This window comes from Lichenostomus cassidix, chromosome 1, assembly GCF_008360975.1.
Source record: "Lichenostomus cassidix isolate B80296 chromosome 1, HeHo_3.0, whole genome shotgun sequence".
Lineage (NCBI taxonomy): Eukaryota > Metazoa > Chordata > Aves > Passeriformes > Meliphagidae > Lichenostomus > Lichenostomus cassidix.
This window is the reverse complement of record NC_139479.1, coordinates 38,401,703-38,418,067: the sequence shown is the minus strand read 5'-3', so window position 1 is coordinate 38,418,067 and position 16,365 is coordinate 38,401,703. Positions and strand designations below refer to the sequence as shown.

The window sequence follows — 16,365 nt, the reverse complement described above, 5'->3', positions numbered from 1 at the left end:
TCCTGCCTGCTCATTTTCCATGCCTGTGGTCAATTAAAGTGGCGTGATAAGTCTTTCTCTCACCAGCTAGTGTGATCAGAGTGTTTTCTTTCATCAGAAATACCAGCCTTTTAACTTTCTTGGGCTTCTCTGTTGGAGTTGCCACTAAGTTTTCTCATCCCCTCCTATGACTCTACAAGAGTGTGTGCAAGTCAATAGCTTCCAAAATTTGCTGTGAAAACTTTTCTTTTTTGTTGAATGTTTTAGACTGACAGACTTGTACTGACAGCTTTGGAAGCGTTACCTGCCTTACAGCCACTTGCATTTGGTTGCAGAATCTATTAATTTTCAAAGGGTTAAAAGACTTGCAGATAAGCAGGGCACTAACTTCTGTGAGACACCATAGAAGACCTAAATTCTCAAGTTCACCCTTCCTGTGAATGCTGTTTCAGTTTGATTACTTAGGGACTCCTGGACACACCTCTGCTTGTATGGCTGGATGGAGGAAATAGATTGTCCTCTTTTATCCTGCTTTAAATGGTAGCTTCTATCAAGAGCTCTGAAATGGGTTAAACCATTTTATTTCCTTTCATGAAGGCCAGGAGATAGGGATGCTATGAGCTAAATTTTTTTTTTTTTTTGGTCTTTTGTACAATTTAGAGCTTTTGACATTGGCCTCTTCTCATGCCTTTTCTGATACACTCTGTTCTTATGATGGCATTTTCCTAAATATCTAATTTAAGAGACTGATATTTCCTAAATATCTAATTTAAGAGACTTTTGGCTTGGAGACTAACCTATGATTTTCTTAAAGATAACTCTATAGCTGCTGAACTTATCCTTATGGGATCATTTTGTGTTTTTATCTCCAGTTTTCCTAGGGAAGTTTAGTCTTCTGTTAAACACAAACAAGAAGCAAAAAACATCTCTCTTTTGTGGAGAGAAATCCCTTCAGTTCACACACACTAATGAGGTTACAGTATTGAAGGGACACCTGTTGTTCATGGTAGTCAATCTTCCAGATTCAAAGAGAAGACTAACAAACTTCGCTTATACCCATTTCACATGGTGTGTTGTCCTACTCTGTTTTGGGAAGCACAGACAATAAGACACGTCCAGTGATCGCTAGTTTTTTAGTTTGTGCTGGGCAAAGTTAGTGATGCACAAAGCTTCCAGTGGTGTACCATAATTTTATTTGCTTCTACTTTTACACATTTTGGATATGCTGTTGTCTTCTCATTTCACCACAGAGGCTGACGTTTAAAGAGATGAGTGACATGAGTGACATTTAATAGTCTGTTGCTCCTTAGTTGAGTTTCTGTTCCTCCACTGCGCAAGGTCTTCTCTGTTCATTTTCAGAGGCAGTTGCTATGAGGCACTGTGCTTTGGCAAGGAAAGAATCTAAGGGTGTGGCTGTATTTTGCTGTCTGCTGGAGTGATTCATAAGAGATTGTTTCCCATGTGGAGAAACAAGGCCTGTAAATTTATCAGAAAATCCACTGATCCTTTAGGATCCATCAAAATTAAATGCACAAGAGTATTAACTGACATACTATTCCATAATTGGAGGAGTAACTCAGAGGAGTGATCTAAAACTTTACTTTGGTGAGAACATGTATCCTATCTAACAATTTCTGAACTTGTTAGAAGCTTCTTAAAGCATTTCAAATTTGCCTCATCACTTGTGTGAAAGAATGGCCATCTGTTGAAAAGCACTTGGCTATCTGTACTATTTGATGCCCACAGTTAAGATTTTGGAATGTTATGGAGAAGTGCCATGCAAAGGCTCTTTAACTCACCATGCTATCCTTGCGTGTAGCAGTTGAAGAGATGAAACAGTTGATCCTCCGTGAAATACCACTTAGAAGCACAGAACCACATAGGTTGGAATAGTTCCCTAAGGTTGTTGAGTCCAACCCTAAATGTCGCACTGCCAAATCTACCACATAAAACAAGTTCCTAAGCACAACATTTATGCATCTTTTAATTACCTCCGGGGACGGCACCTCCACCAGTTCACTGTTTAGCCTGTTCCAAGGCTTGACAACCTTTTCGTTGGACAAGTTTTTCCTACTAGACAATTCAAATCTCCCCTGGCAAAACTTGAGGCCATTTCCTTTAGTCCTGTCTCAGTTCTTGCCTGGCAGAAGAGGCCAACCTCAACCTTGCTCTACAGGCTCTTCTCAAGCAGTTTTAGAGTGTGACAAGGTCACCCCTGAGCCTCTTTTTCTCCAGGCTAAACAAGCCCAGTTCCCTCAACCACTCCTCATAAGACTTATTCTCTAGACCAGTATTGACCATCGTTGTTGCCCTTCTCTGGGCACGCTCCAGCACCAAAACATCCTTCTTGAAGTCAGGGGCCCAACACTGAGCAGAATATTTGAGGTATGATCTAATAACCATCATATCTCAAAATGCCAACTCTAAGGCTCTCCTTAGAGCTGTTATGCATGTATGTGTGTACATTTCCTCTTGCTGTCTAGAAATCCTTGAACAATTTTGGGTTAAGAGAAATGTGAGCCTGTTCTGTTTGTGATGTGTATGTGCTCTGTGCATGTGATTCATAGGTGGGCACCATTTAGATGTGGGGGCAGAACTGTGTTCTCAAATCCTTTAGCATATTTGTGCCCATGGTCTGGTAGCACATAATAAATATCCCAAAGTATAGTGTTTTGTGTAGGTAAGTCATTTTTTCAAAGAAGCAATATGCTTGGAGCAGGGAAGCTGACCTTGACATTTAGAAAATTCAAGTTCACTCCCCCACTGTGGTAGAATCTTAAGAGGAAGGGTAAATATTATTGATAATTTACTTTTTGTCTAAACAGAACAGTAAATTTCCACTGATGGTGTAACTCTTTGTATTTTTTAAACCTTGTCTGTAAGTGAAAGTGATAGGGGTATTTTGGGAAACTTTATCCTTCATCTGATGAACGAGAAGTGAAGAGCTAACATCTTGCTCATGTGGTTCATCTCTCTGGCTGTAGAAACAATGCGACAAACCAATTTTATTCCCCTTCATTAAATTTATGATCACTCAGAAGACCTTCATCAAGTTAAGTGTTAGGTCTGATTTTTATTCTTTTTGATGCTTTTATTTTATGAATCCTTTTTATTTTGCAGCCTTCGTGCTGCCATAGGAGCTGTTTTGTCTAAAGAAAAACAGGTGAATGTGTGAGACAAAGATTTGAAGTCAGGTTTAAAATGCTGTGTTTTCAAGTGATGCCTAATTAGATTGGAGAAGAATTATTTTGGTTGTAAAAGGTGCAGTGGTGAAAAAGGGAGAAACAATGAATTTGAAAGGTAGAGCAGCAGAGGGGAATATGAAAACTTTGGTTAATTAACCCAGGCAATGGTAGGGATGATCCAGTCATTTCCAGAGTGTAAAGCTTAACTGTGTGGCAGAGATCAAGTTTAGCAATGTGACACCTGTGTTCCATTCTTTGGCTACAGCAGGAGGTGAACAGTGAGATCTCAGACCTACATTTAACAAGTATAGGAAGACACCACTGTAATGAAGGGGAGTTACTGTCTTTCATCTATATGAGAGGTAATAATGGTTATTCTAGAAATAGAGTATGAAGCTGATATTGAGAAGGTTTTGTTCTTCATAAGCCACTCATTGACCTTTCATGATCAAAGCCCTGCAGAAACTCCACACTGAATTACAGATTATTGATTTCATGTAATGTATTATGCTCTTACAGAATCAAAATAAGAAATATTATGAAACTATTTTATATTTACCTGTGCCTATTCTTATAGGTATGACACAGTTTTTACATCTTCTGATCCTCCCTTTCATCTGATGTAGGATGTGATACAGCTTTCTTGGAATGAGACTTCCTTTTCCTGTTGGTCCCATTGTTTGCCAAGAAAGAATTTTTTTCCTAAATTCTGAAAACACCTGCCTTATGGTCCATCAGAATCTGCATGTGGGGGCACTGGACGGATGGTGGTGTGAAGTAGCACTTTTCCAGTAAAGAAAAGGACTCCACAGTTTCCTGCTTTGTCTAGATATTTGGTCACTTCTTGTGCCATGTCAAATACAGTTTGTTGTGACAGAAGTCTCTAGCTCTTCTATGAGTTCATGTCTCAGTGAAAAACACCACAGTAAGTGCTGAAAGATAAGTCCTGACCCAGCACTGGCTTCTGTGTGAGTGCAGTCTGGGGCTCTAGATGGATGGAGCTTCACTGGCTTTGGGGCCACTTTAGATGGATGAAAGCTCCTGGTTGCTCCTTTGCAGAATTAGGGCCCACTGTTGAAGCCATCTCAAGAAATATGTAACATTTGGTGTTTTAGTTTTAAAGAATAACTTAGAGGTAAGGTAGAAGGGACTGTCTATTCCCTTGCAAAAGTACTTTAAAAATGATATCTGAGTTATGGGCCTAATATAAGTTACAACAGAAATATAATAAGTGTGTTTACAATGTTATGTGAGATGAGCAGCTGCATGTTGTCTTTCATTGAAAATCAGTGTATCAGGTTGATGGGCAACTGGTTTCAAGGCTTTGGTGAAATACAACAGAAATAGATTTCTAATTAATCTGCATAGGTTAATCTAAATCTGAATTTTTGGTACAGTGTAACAGCAGAATGTGTACCTTCCAGAGTCCTTCAATTCCGTGGCCCAGTGGAAGTGGTGGGGTGCTCTCCTAGAATGAGAAACCTTGGCATTTGGGCAGTGTTCACAGTGGCTTCCATGGTGGTAGCTGAGCTGCTCTTTGGGTGCCCTTGAGTGTGTCCAAGATTTGTGGAAAAAAATATATTGTAATTAACGTGGCTACTAAATATGCCCTGTAAAATAGCATTGGTTTATATTCTTTTTAATTTAATTTGCGTTATTACAGATCTCACTGTTCAAAGAGCATTGTGGTTTTTTTTTATATTTTAGAGAATATGCTTATTTATCCTGAATTTCCTGTACATTAGCAATAACCGTAAAGCATGCATCTACTTAGGGGTAATATAAATGTAAAGGCATACATTTGACAGTCTTGACATGTTTTCGTAACTTAAATAATGATGTTATCCTCTCTTGACCATACTTTAAACAGAAGATTAAATTATTAAATAATTATTATTTCTTAACTAAAAAAGTAATTGTTTCTGTATTGTAGCACTTTTCTAGACCCTGAAACTCGAAGAGCAATGGGAGAACAAGCTGTAGCTCTTGCCAAAGCAGTAAAGTATTCCTCTGCTGGAACAGTAGAATTCCTTGTGGACTCCAGTAAGAATTTCTACTTCTTGGAAATGAATACTAGACTTCAGGTAAGAAAAACAACTCTTCAGATTCAGAAAAGTGTTATTTAAATAAACAGACCATAACCATCTCCCATGTCTAAGGGTCTGCTCCTGCAAAGATTTAAACATGAGTATCTTGATATATGTGAGCACTTGCCACTGAACTTAAAAGATCTCTTCACTGAAATGTCTGCCTATGCAAGACTTTACAGCAGCAAGTCCTTGTAGAGCACTCAAGTAAATGTTCAGAGCTCTTGCTCTTTGTTACACTTGACCTAAAGACCTTGTGAAAGGTCACTGCTAAGTGCCACTGTGAGTTCACAGTAAAAGTGGCTAGCCACTATGCTCTGAGGCTTTCTCCTACTGTTCCCTGAAGTTTCTTTCTTAGTTTTTATACTTTGATGATCATGTGCTGAATTTCTCTAGGAGGGTGATTGAAACAATATGTGTATATCAGCAATAAAAACACTAGCAATCTGCATATGATTGGAATTGTGACTGGAATGCGACTGTATAAAAAGCATGCTGATACGGTGTAGGATTTTTGTGACAATTAATGTAGTCAGTAGTAGCTGTTCTAATCTACACTGCAAGTGAACAGATGAACAGTGTTTTATGGAAAACCCCCTCTACCACTTTTTTGACTGATGGATTTCTGGTCATAAGCTAAGAAAACAATAGAACTTGAAGTCTGGATATTGTTCTTGAAGACCAGAAGAGTGTTCAACTTGTAAGCAAGCCCATTTCACTGCCTTTGTCCTCCTTCTCTCATTTTGTTAAATAACACCAGAAAAACTGAAATGTGGAACCAAGCACCAGTTTGATAAGCTTCTCCTTCTGTTTTAGCTACATTTCATTAGGGTTACATCCTGCCTGCTGCTTGTACATGTGGACAGTGATAGAGTGTAAAGAGATCCTTGTAATCTGACATCTTTGCATGGCATTATGTAACAACTGGGTAAATTTATGATTTAGGTAAATTTATGCTTTGTGTGAAAATGTTAGAGAGAATCTGGGGGTGTTGCAATCTTCTGTGTCAGGGGAAGACTGTTGGTAGAATTTTTGTTTCCTTGCAGTACAGCACTGCTTTTGGAATGAGCCATGACAGTCACTTCACGTGTCTTTGCTAGGCGCTATCAGGTCTGTCTTAGATTCAGTTAGAGGGGGTGGTGGTTAATGGCAATGTATAGTTCATTAAAATATTATGAAGAATTCTCTCACTTTGGTCATGTTCTTTACACTTTCCCTTATCTGCTAGTTTTTGAGCCAATGTTTCTTCAGTGATTCCATGTTCTTATTTACATAGAAGAAAATTAATTTACGGTTTTCTACATAACCCACCAGAACTTCAAAAGCATTTCCTTGCTGTAATATTATTGTCCATGAGTTATTAAATGGAATTAGTGATGGAACATCCTTGGACTCCTTTTTGTGGTTTGTTTTTAAGACATTATCTTTGCTCTTTTGTAGTGTCCTTCCTCTGCAATACCCTGTGGTATGTGTTTGTAGACCCAAATCTCTAAGGTCTCCACATATGCAGTAAGAAAGCTTTCACAATTCCATCGGAAGGACTTTAGACTCCTTTTGAAATATAGCCTAAGCAGTTTGAAAATCTCCTATAATGGTGAAGTCATTCTTTCCAACTCTTGAAGAAATTTACTAATCTTAAATTAGACCACTTGTTTAGATATTCTCTGCCTCCTCTATCCTGACTATGTGTTGTCTCTAATTAGCATTTCAGCTTTAGTCTGGAGAGCAGTAATTTTCTCTGATTTTTCCCCAGTCTTACCCAATTGATCTCTCACTTCTCCCAAGTCTCAAGCTTTACCTTCTGTTCAGCTAACAGTTATGCAACTAACATATTGTACTTGCTCCCTACTACTAAGAGCCAAACCTAGAAAGTCTAATGAAGCTTGTCCAGCTTTAACTTCAGGACCAGGATAGTCTCCACATCTCCCTGTATTGCTTCAGTCTTTTTTTTCCCTTTTGCATCTCCTAGCTGTGATCAGTGACTGACAGATTCATCTGCCTTGTTCTTGCTGAACACTCCACATCTGGAAGAACTTTCCAAAATGATGGGTGTCTGATCCATAAATGATCCTCTTAAGATATTTGTCAGCATGTATTAGGTACAGCTACCTGTCAACATCATCAGAGCATTGCTACTAAGTTATGCAAGTTTCTGTCTGTTTTAATGTTTCGGCAATCTCTGATCAAATTACTGTAGCAGTTTTATTTTAGATATAGACTTCAGAATATACTTGCTAACTAAACTGTGTCCAGTATTTTGCACTGCCTGTTGATTTCTCCCCTCCATTCCTCCGTCTGGTGTATCTTTTGGATGCCTTTCAGTCTTTTTGGTAAATTATTTTGCAGTAATCAAGAGTTGTACTGTTACTTTGCTGTCTTTTTGGGACTATACCATTTCTGTTGTATAGTTATGCAAAAGAGGTGTAAATAACACCTTGAAGGAAGTTTATATTTTATTTAGTTTTTGTTTTAAGTGTTGCTGCAATACTGTATGAGATTGGGAAGCAAAAAAAATTGATGAATCAGATCCATTGTGTCTCTTGTATGCTACACAAATTTGTTACAGATGTTTTACTGCCTCTAAGTGATTCAGCTAGAATGGCTTATTATTTGCTGATGGCAATGTTCTTTTTGTTGCAGATTTGCTTTTCTGCCATCTTTCAGAGGCTAGATGATAAGTATGAGACATAATATTGAAGATTGGATAATGGCATAGTAAAACTAGTTTTCTTACTTCCCACAAGACAACATAGAGAAGTCTGCCCTAGCAGCTAGCAGAGAACTTCTGTACACTGTCATTTAGGGCACTTTTGCAGTGGTTTTCAGGCAGTTAACACTGTTAAAATTGAGGCAGACAAGATGCTGAATATCTGATTCTTTATAGCTGCTCATAGTGTGGGGTGTTTTCTGTTACGTAGCTGTCATCAGCCTAATCAAGGGCAGTCATGGTCCAAAACAACTAAACAAGAGCTTTGCAAGAAATAAAAATTTTCGTATTCCTTAGATTGACAGCCTTTCTGGCTTCCAAGTTATGTCAAAATGTCTTCGTCAAGTTACTTCAGAAATGCTGGCTTTCACCAGAAGAGTTTCTTCTTTTCTTCACTGGAAGAACAGAGATGTTCCTCTTGGACTTTATGTGAAGGAAGTTAATGGTCTGTACTTAAAGTATCTGTTAATACATGTGAGTATGGTGTAGCTAAGCTTCCTGCATGTGAATCAGTTAGTAACAGGAAGAAAGGGTAAATATTCCGTATTTTAAATGTTTGTAGTATCTTGAAATGAGAAGCATCCCTTGTTGGCTAGAAAGTAACAGAAGTTCACAATGAGTGATGTGAATCCAACACATACCCTCAATACAATTGGTATGTTTGTATCTCAGGCCTGTTCCCAACTTTCTGCCTTCCTCACGGGTTGTGTGGTTTAAATAACGAGTATTTCCTTTCTCTGCAAAATGTGACTGAATTTGCTTAATGTAATTTAAAAGATCATTTGTGTAGACTGGAGTTGAGAAATATGGTAATTTGAGTAGCAATGGATTTTCTCTTCATGTGACAGTTTGAGTATTTTTGTCCCAGCTTTTTAGAGAATAAAAATTAATTTTATAGAATCATCTGATGTGTTTGTAAGAGATTTACTGAGAGCAAATGGCGTACCTGTGTTTTTAGTTTACAGTAAATTGTCATGAGAGTATTTATTTTGTGTAAATGTTTTAAAGTTATTTTGGAGTAACTTGATTCTAATGCATAAAATGAAGGTAAATTATCTTCCATACACCGATAAAACGTTACCCATTGCTAAGACTTCACTTTCTGGGTTTTCATCAGATTTTACTGATCTTTGGAAAATTATATATTCCAGAGCTTTGTCCTTGTGCAAAACTGGGTGTGACTAGTGTAGAAGATGGGAAGAATTTTTACATGCAGCATGTCATACGTCCTTATCCATTCACAAAAATATAAAAAGCATAGTTGGAAAATGTCTAAAAGTAGGTAGCTGACTGTTTGCTTATCCATTGCTTATAAACTCCTGGTTCTAACAGCCTCTTAATGGTGTCTGTGTTCTGTTGCCCATCAGGAGTCAGCACCTGCTACGTGTTTGCTCGGTGAAGGATAGAAGCACTGGAAATAACAGTAGCAATTAAATACAAATAGCAAAGTGATGACCTGAGTCTGGATTGCCACCTAAAGCCACAGAGAGGTGGTGACTTTGGTATCTGTAGCAGACCCATGGGATGGCAAGTGGTGATTTTGCTGTCCTGTTGTGTGTAGCTGCCTGGAGGATGAATTGTGATAGGTGGGCAGGAGTATGGGAGCAGGGAAAGGGGCTGTCATGAGTTAGAAGAGTAGATTTCTATGAAGTCTGAATTGTGGGATTTCAGAGTAAAGTGTCAAGCTACTGTTTCTGCTGTTTGCTGAGACTCTTCATATTTCTTAATACTGGAATCTTGTTTTACTGTGACAACGCTTTGCTTCAGTCATTTGAAATAGTCTAACGAACAGTGTCAGATGGTAAAGACTTTCAATTGCTGCTAACCTGGGCTGAATTTGAACTACTGACCTAAAGGTGAAAGGTCTCTTATCCCATTACCAATCCCCTAAGCCCACCAGAATCCATTCTGCACACAGTTTATACCAGCTGTTCATGGCCATTTTTAGAACCGAAAGAAAAGGTGATTTTGCTGCCAAACAACACTTCTTCACACAAGAGGGTCAGCCGACAACAGTTAACCAAATTTTTGCCACATTCTTGCCTCCTAATGCAACTTCCATTATGTAGCTACTGGTTGTCTGCTTTTCAGGCTTCCCAAAAGAGCTACAGAAAAGCATTGCTAATTGTTGTTGACAGAAGAGAACAACATTGTTTGTGTAAGTCATTGAATCTGAAAAATGCCATTAACAGTGCTGCCAGGGCATGGAGTGATATCTTAGAGACGACATTCCCATGTAACTCTCATAAAATACTATTAAAAAAAGTGGAGAAAGAGGAGACTACTTAAGTAGTGAAACAAAAGGTCATTCTTCAAAGGGTACATTGGTTTCTTTGGGTTGGTGAATTTGATGTAAAGCAAACCAAAGAATAGCTGCAGTGTGACCATCTTGAATGAAGTGTTCTGAGAAGGCTTTAATACTGCAGCCAAATGCAGTAAAAGCAGGAATTGCATCTTTAGGAAAGAAAGCATAGGTTTTGTGGATGCTAGTTTCTTTATTTTCTTAGATGGTGTATGTAGTAGAAAGGAAATAGTGTAGAATTACTGAATTTCAAGAAATGTTTTTGAAGTGCAGGATGTTAATTGAGAAAGTTATGTTGAAATTTTGAGCTAATTAACTTGTTGACCTACAGTGTGTGCTATTTGTCTAAAACACAGAAAAGACAGATTCAGAATTCATAGGCCACATTAGATGTGTCTGTCCCATACAATGTAGAAACAAATTCTTGCAAAGGAAAATTGAGAACTGTGTCAATGATCATTGGAATACAACTTCCTGTGAAGAAGTAGATTAAATACTTTTACAAAGTTGTATGCTGTGATTAAAAAAATAGTTTGTACTGAATGTCTGTGCATTAGTTTTTATTTCTACATCTTACTTGGGAAAAAATAGAAGAAGTCTATCTGAACATCTTAGCTGATAGGAATTTTTATAGTCTGGCGTTCAGTTCTTCAATTATATACTAATAAATCAGAAAACAAACAGCAAGTGTTCTTACATGCTATGTCTATAGTTAGCCTGTTATGTATTTCTGCTTTCTATTCATTCTGTGCATTAATCCAACCATTGTCTGTTTTTCAGTAGCCTTTATGAAAAGCTGTTTTTTGCTGTGTGCTCCCAAACCCCATGTACATGTGAACTATTTTGCAGAAAGATTTGACCCCAGAGTGCTCCTGCTCGTAGTAGTCAGGAAGCTTGCATGCCTGAAGAGTAGAACATGTGTGCACCTCTGTTGCTGTTCAGTTCTCTGAAATAGAAACCAGGCTTACTGAAATACAGGAGGTTGAGAAGCATCTGTAAGTTGGTCTTTTTGGGTCAATTGATACTGGATTTGGCTGCAGCAGAAAAGCCTGTGGGAGTCCAGGTGAATCACATTTCCTGAAAACTGAGGTGTATGTTGAAAGTTAGTTTTGAGATTATTTATCTGAATGTAAAGGGGTATATGACACCAGCTAGGGACTTACAGTAGTAGGGGTGACATAGGCTGTAGTTATAAGTCTACTGAAATTTAGATTTTCTTGGCTGATGTGGCATGCTTGAACGTTCCAACTGGTGTGTGAGTAACTTGATGCCTTATACACACAGGGACAAGAGCGGTCTGTGAGCGTCCAGAAGTGTTTGTTGTTAGATCTGAGTACCTTGATAGTCTTGAAAAAAACATATCCCAAAATTATTCCCCTGAATATAAGGGGAGCAGTCATCACTAATTTAATTCTTAGCTCCAGCTGTCCATAAAAACTGCATTACTATTTTTGTAGCTATGGATGAACCCCAGTATGGTAAAGCTTTAAAACCATTTGCAGTTACAGAACAGCAGGAGAATTAGGAGTCTTTACATACTGTTCTGATGATGGATGCTAGCTGGACTGTTATGTTGGTAGGTTCCTCAACTCTTTTATACCTGCTTTACCATCTGTAAACTGGGATTTAATTGTTATTTTCTGACAGACTTTGCCACTAGTTTGTTTTGCTGTATAAATGGGAAGAGGTTAGTGAAGCAAAACCACTTGCAATGCTCACAGGAAATCTGATTGTTGTGATATGTCTCAAGAGCAGTCGATCCAGTACGAAGGGGAACTCTTTACTCTGTATAGCTACTGCTGGTCATAGCAGGTATAGCTTTGTGGACTTGAAAGCAGGAATATAAGTGGTGTTTTACAAAGAGTAAGACTTTTTAAAGGAGGTATATATTGAGCTTAAGTGTCTTGAAATGATGACTTGTTATCAACTGTTTATGACCAGACTTGGTATATGTAAAGGAACTGATGGTAAAGGTGCTACTTTTGGCAGCTAATTAATTGAGAGTTATTGCTGATCAATTTTTCTGCTTGTCCTCTTGAGAATAAGGTACATTCGCCTTGATACAGCTACGATCTGTAGATTGCTTGCTGCAGACATGTCTGGTTTTGTCCTCTGCATTGCAGACAGCAGTAATGTATGAATGTACTCAATATCGTATAACCATACCAACACTGGCTCTTACATTAATGGCTGAGGCCTCACTGGCAACATCTTAGATCAGTTGACTGCAAAACTGAGCATGGCCTAAAGCTAAAGGAGTTGGTCAATTGAGTGTTATTCAGCTCCATTTGTGAGCAAACTTGCATTCATCTTGTCAAAAATTTAGTACTTGATTTAGTCTCCATGTACTGGTAAGTAAAGGCTGTTGATGGAGAAGGGATATAGCACAAAATGAATAGAAGAAAATACAGCAGGCAGACAGAATACAAATGACACCTGAAGTAGAAAGTGGAAAAGTAAGAGGGGAGTGGTTGAAGTCTAGCTTTTAAGAGTGATTTTATTACAGATACAGTTGCCATAGTCAATTAGCTGTTGTTGTAGAGATTTCAAGGTTAAAGTTCTTTTCTACCCCATCTTGGTCATCTGATGGTCTTAATGAACATTAAAATGCATTTAAAATGTATTTGGTACCCCAAATTAATGATGTTTGGAATTGTCTATGTTATGCCTAAATAGTAGTAGTTGAAGCAGACTCCTAAAATAAAGTAGAACAGCTTCTCCCCACCCCTAAAAAGACCCCTCAAAATTTTTTCCTATACGTATTTTCTGAATGCTGTTTTGTGTGGAGACACAAAGGGAGTATTTTGAAGAAACAGAAGAAAATATTGACCAAGTCAAAGATCTGTATTGAAGAATGGATTAAATAAATGTTTGTGAATCTTAAGAACCAAACAACAAAAATATTTTTCTTTTCAGGAACATTCCATCTTATTTTGATCATCAACAATAAAACTGAAAACAACAATGAAGCTATTGAATCTGGAATGCCAGTTGCTATCCAAGAAAAATGGCAGTATAACTAAATAATGCAAATGTCTTTGGAAATATAAAAAATATTTTAATTATCTGGAATGTTAAAATTCCAAATATGTTCTCAGCTGAAAGGTAATATTTTAGAACTGAAATTCCAAAGTAGGAAAATAAGTTCTCTTATCCAAATATGCATGTGTGATAAGTAACTTTCTATTAAAACTTAGGGTGTTTTAATAAAAACTTCAAGTCTTAATAGAAATTGAATTGCTTCAATTTAACACTGCAGGATAGACATGGAGATGTTTCATAGATTCTCAAAATACTGTTATTAAGCTTGACATGCTGGAGAGTATCATGTGTTAGGTAGAATCAAGATTGTATCCCGAAGGTGTGTCCTTAAACTGTATAATCAGATTCCCATTTCAATGTCACTTTTGTCCTTCAAAGAATAGGTGCTTGTTTCAGTGATGATTTGTCATTAAAATTATGTCAAAACATCTTAAAATGTTGTTGAAACTCTAAAAAACCTCACAGCACACACAGGGCTAATTATGGATGCCATCTGTTTATTTTTACAAAGCTTTTTTTCTTAAAGACCAAAGAATCTACATGTTCTGATAAGCCATGATGATGTTATAATGACTAAATGTTTTCCTTAATACTATGTACTCGAAGGAAGATAGACAAGTGGTTTGGTCAGTGACCTTTTCCTGTGTCAGAAAAGGTACATGGAATGACATCTCACGATAGAGAAACAGTTGCAAGGTGCATTTTCTTGCAGTGTTTTGCTCTTTGGAGGACAAACCTTTTATAATAAAAATGGCAGTTCTGTCATAATTTCAGTATGGAAGGTGATATAGCTGTTTCTGTGTGAAGAATGTGCTTTCAGCATGCCTACCTTTTACTTGATTGATGTGGTGGCGATCAGAGGAACCTCCTTTTTTACTGTCCTATGCCTAGTTAAAGGCTCTTTAAAGTTAATCAACGTGCTCGTTTCTCTGCCCATGTGAAGGAAAAACTGTGTGTGCATGTGCATATGCGCGCCCATGTGTGCATGCTTGTACGCACATCCCGCGTGAGCCTGAGCGACGGCTATTCCCAGGGCAGCGTCTTCCAAAGCCGTTAGCGGCAATTTGCTGAGAGCGCAGAGCCACTCTGCTCGTCCAGCCCAGCTATTGTGCATGCTAAGCACTAAACAGATAAGTCTGGAGGGGGGAAAAAAATTGAAGGATCCATCTGCTCATTTCTGCTACACTGGGCTGATGCAAGATTACGCTAATCTGGTTGCTTGTCAGGACAGGTTAGTGAAAGAAGGCGAATGGGTGAGATATAGGCTATGCTGGTTCTGTGGAAAATTGGTAGTGGCTCCTGTATGTGCCGTGTTAAGTGTAGCAGAATGGGTTGATTATCAGCTACTTCGAGATTTGCAGTTAAAATATAGTTATGGCTACAGTGTGAGTCTCTTCAAAACAACATTGAATGGGGAAAAGCTTCCAAACAAAGAAAACTTAACTTATTGTCACTGGGTGCATTTGAATTTGTAAAATAAGTGAAAGAAACCACAACCAAACTGAAAATCCCTGCAAACCCCAAAATCCTGCTAGGTCAGCTCTCTAGTTTTCCTTGTGTATGCTACTCCTAGTTATTGTAATTGGCTAATTATTTGATTTTTTTTGTGTTTTCCATGCTAAGACAGTGGTTGCTGGTGCTTAAGTAAAATTTTTTTTGCTGAAAAAGACCAAAATAGAAACATATTTTTTTCTCTGTTCTTTGGCTGGTCAAATTTCTTGTTTATCTGTGTTTGTTTACAGAGAGGTGCTTTTTGTAGTTGTTTTTTGTTACCTGCTGACTGACAGTTCTTGACCTTGCAGGTTGAACATCCCGTCACAGAATGCATTACCGGCCTGGACTTAGTCCAAGAAATGATCCGTGTTGCTAAGGGTTACCCTCTGAGGCACAAACAGGCTGATATCCCCATCAACGGCTGGGCGGTTGAATGTCGAGTTTATGCTGAGGTAAATGAGTGGTAATGGGGAGGAGGGGGTAAGTGGTTGAATTGTGGTGTAATAATACCCAGGTGTGGGTAGATGCCAAGGTGAAATCAAGGAATATCATGTGAAAGTCATGATTTAGAGCATGTAACATGAATGGTTAATGAGGTTTTGTAGAATTTTTGAGTTCTTATTTTTTAATTAAAATTATGGTGTATATTTCAACATAGCTTTTTCCTGAGAATTGAAATTAAAGATGATAAAAGAGAGAAGTAAGCAAATGTAATTAGAAATAAGCCTGCACGTTCAGTTCACATTTCATGATGCTGGAGTTATTTACCAGAGTTAACTACTCTTTCTAGTAGTTATCTAATCGAAGTTAATGTTTCTACTTCTGGAAGGTGTGTACTTGAAACTTGTTGACTTAAAAAGACACTTGAAATGCAATGTCTTACAGAATTTTTGTTGTTCTACAAAACTTTTGAAAAGGTTGTTGAAAAAGTTACATGTCTTCTGAAATGACAGTTTGTCCTATAAACTTCCAAAGTACATTCCAAAACAGTAACTTTATAGTTATGGTATGAGTCTCTATCTCACCTTAAAGAAACTTACAAGAAATTAAACCCCATTTTCAAGCACCTTTAGGACATTTTGAGATAATGTCTTTTTGGTGTCACTTTTGATACATGAAAATGAAGATTTGTTAAGTGGAAAAAAAATCATAGAATCACAGAGTGGTTTGGGTTGGAGGGGGCCTTAAAGATCATCTAGTCCCAACCCCCATGCAACAGGCGGGGACAGCTTCTGCTAGACCAGGTTGCTCATAGCCCCATCCAGCCTGGCCTCGAACACTTTCAGGGATGGGGACTGGAAAATAATTCCTGTCTTCCTTCATTTAGTTTCAGGAACATCTTAGGTAACTCTGCTTTTCAAAACTAATTCAGCACTTTGAGGTACTTTTTGCTTTGCTTAATTATTGTGACTTCTGTTACCTAGACCATCTTATTTTATGTTGGGTTTTTTGTTTTCCCTTCATGACATGCACATAATCTCCAAATTGCTCTACTGATTACAAGTTGTACAGACTATTTTGGTAAAGAATAAATATTTGCCCTGTGATTGGCATGGAAGCTATTCTGAG

At 37.9% G+C, this 16,365-nt stretch overlaps 1 protein-coding gene across 3 annotated transcripts in view; it reads left to right on the top strand.

Annotated features, from left to right (window-relative positions):
- The window catches only part of PCCA (propionyl-CoA carboxylase subunit alpha), a 273,781-nt gene that overhangs the window by 100,689 nt on the left and 156,727 nt on the right, over positions 1–16,365 (top strand). For all 3 annotated transcript variants that reach the window (XM_085057123.1, XM_085057133.1, XM_085057141.1), the window contains 2 exons: positions 5,098–5,248; positions 15,105–15,248. In XM_085057123.1, the coding sequence (XP_084913249.1) occupies positions 5,098–5,248; positions 15,105–15,248 (295 nt within the window). The remainder of the gene's footprint in view (positions 1–5,097; positions 5,249–15,104; positions 15,249–16,365) is intronic.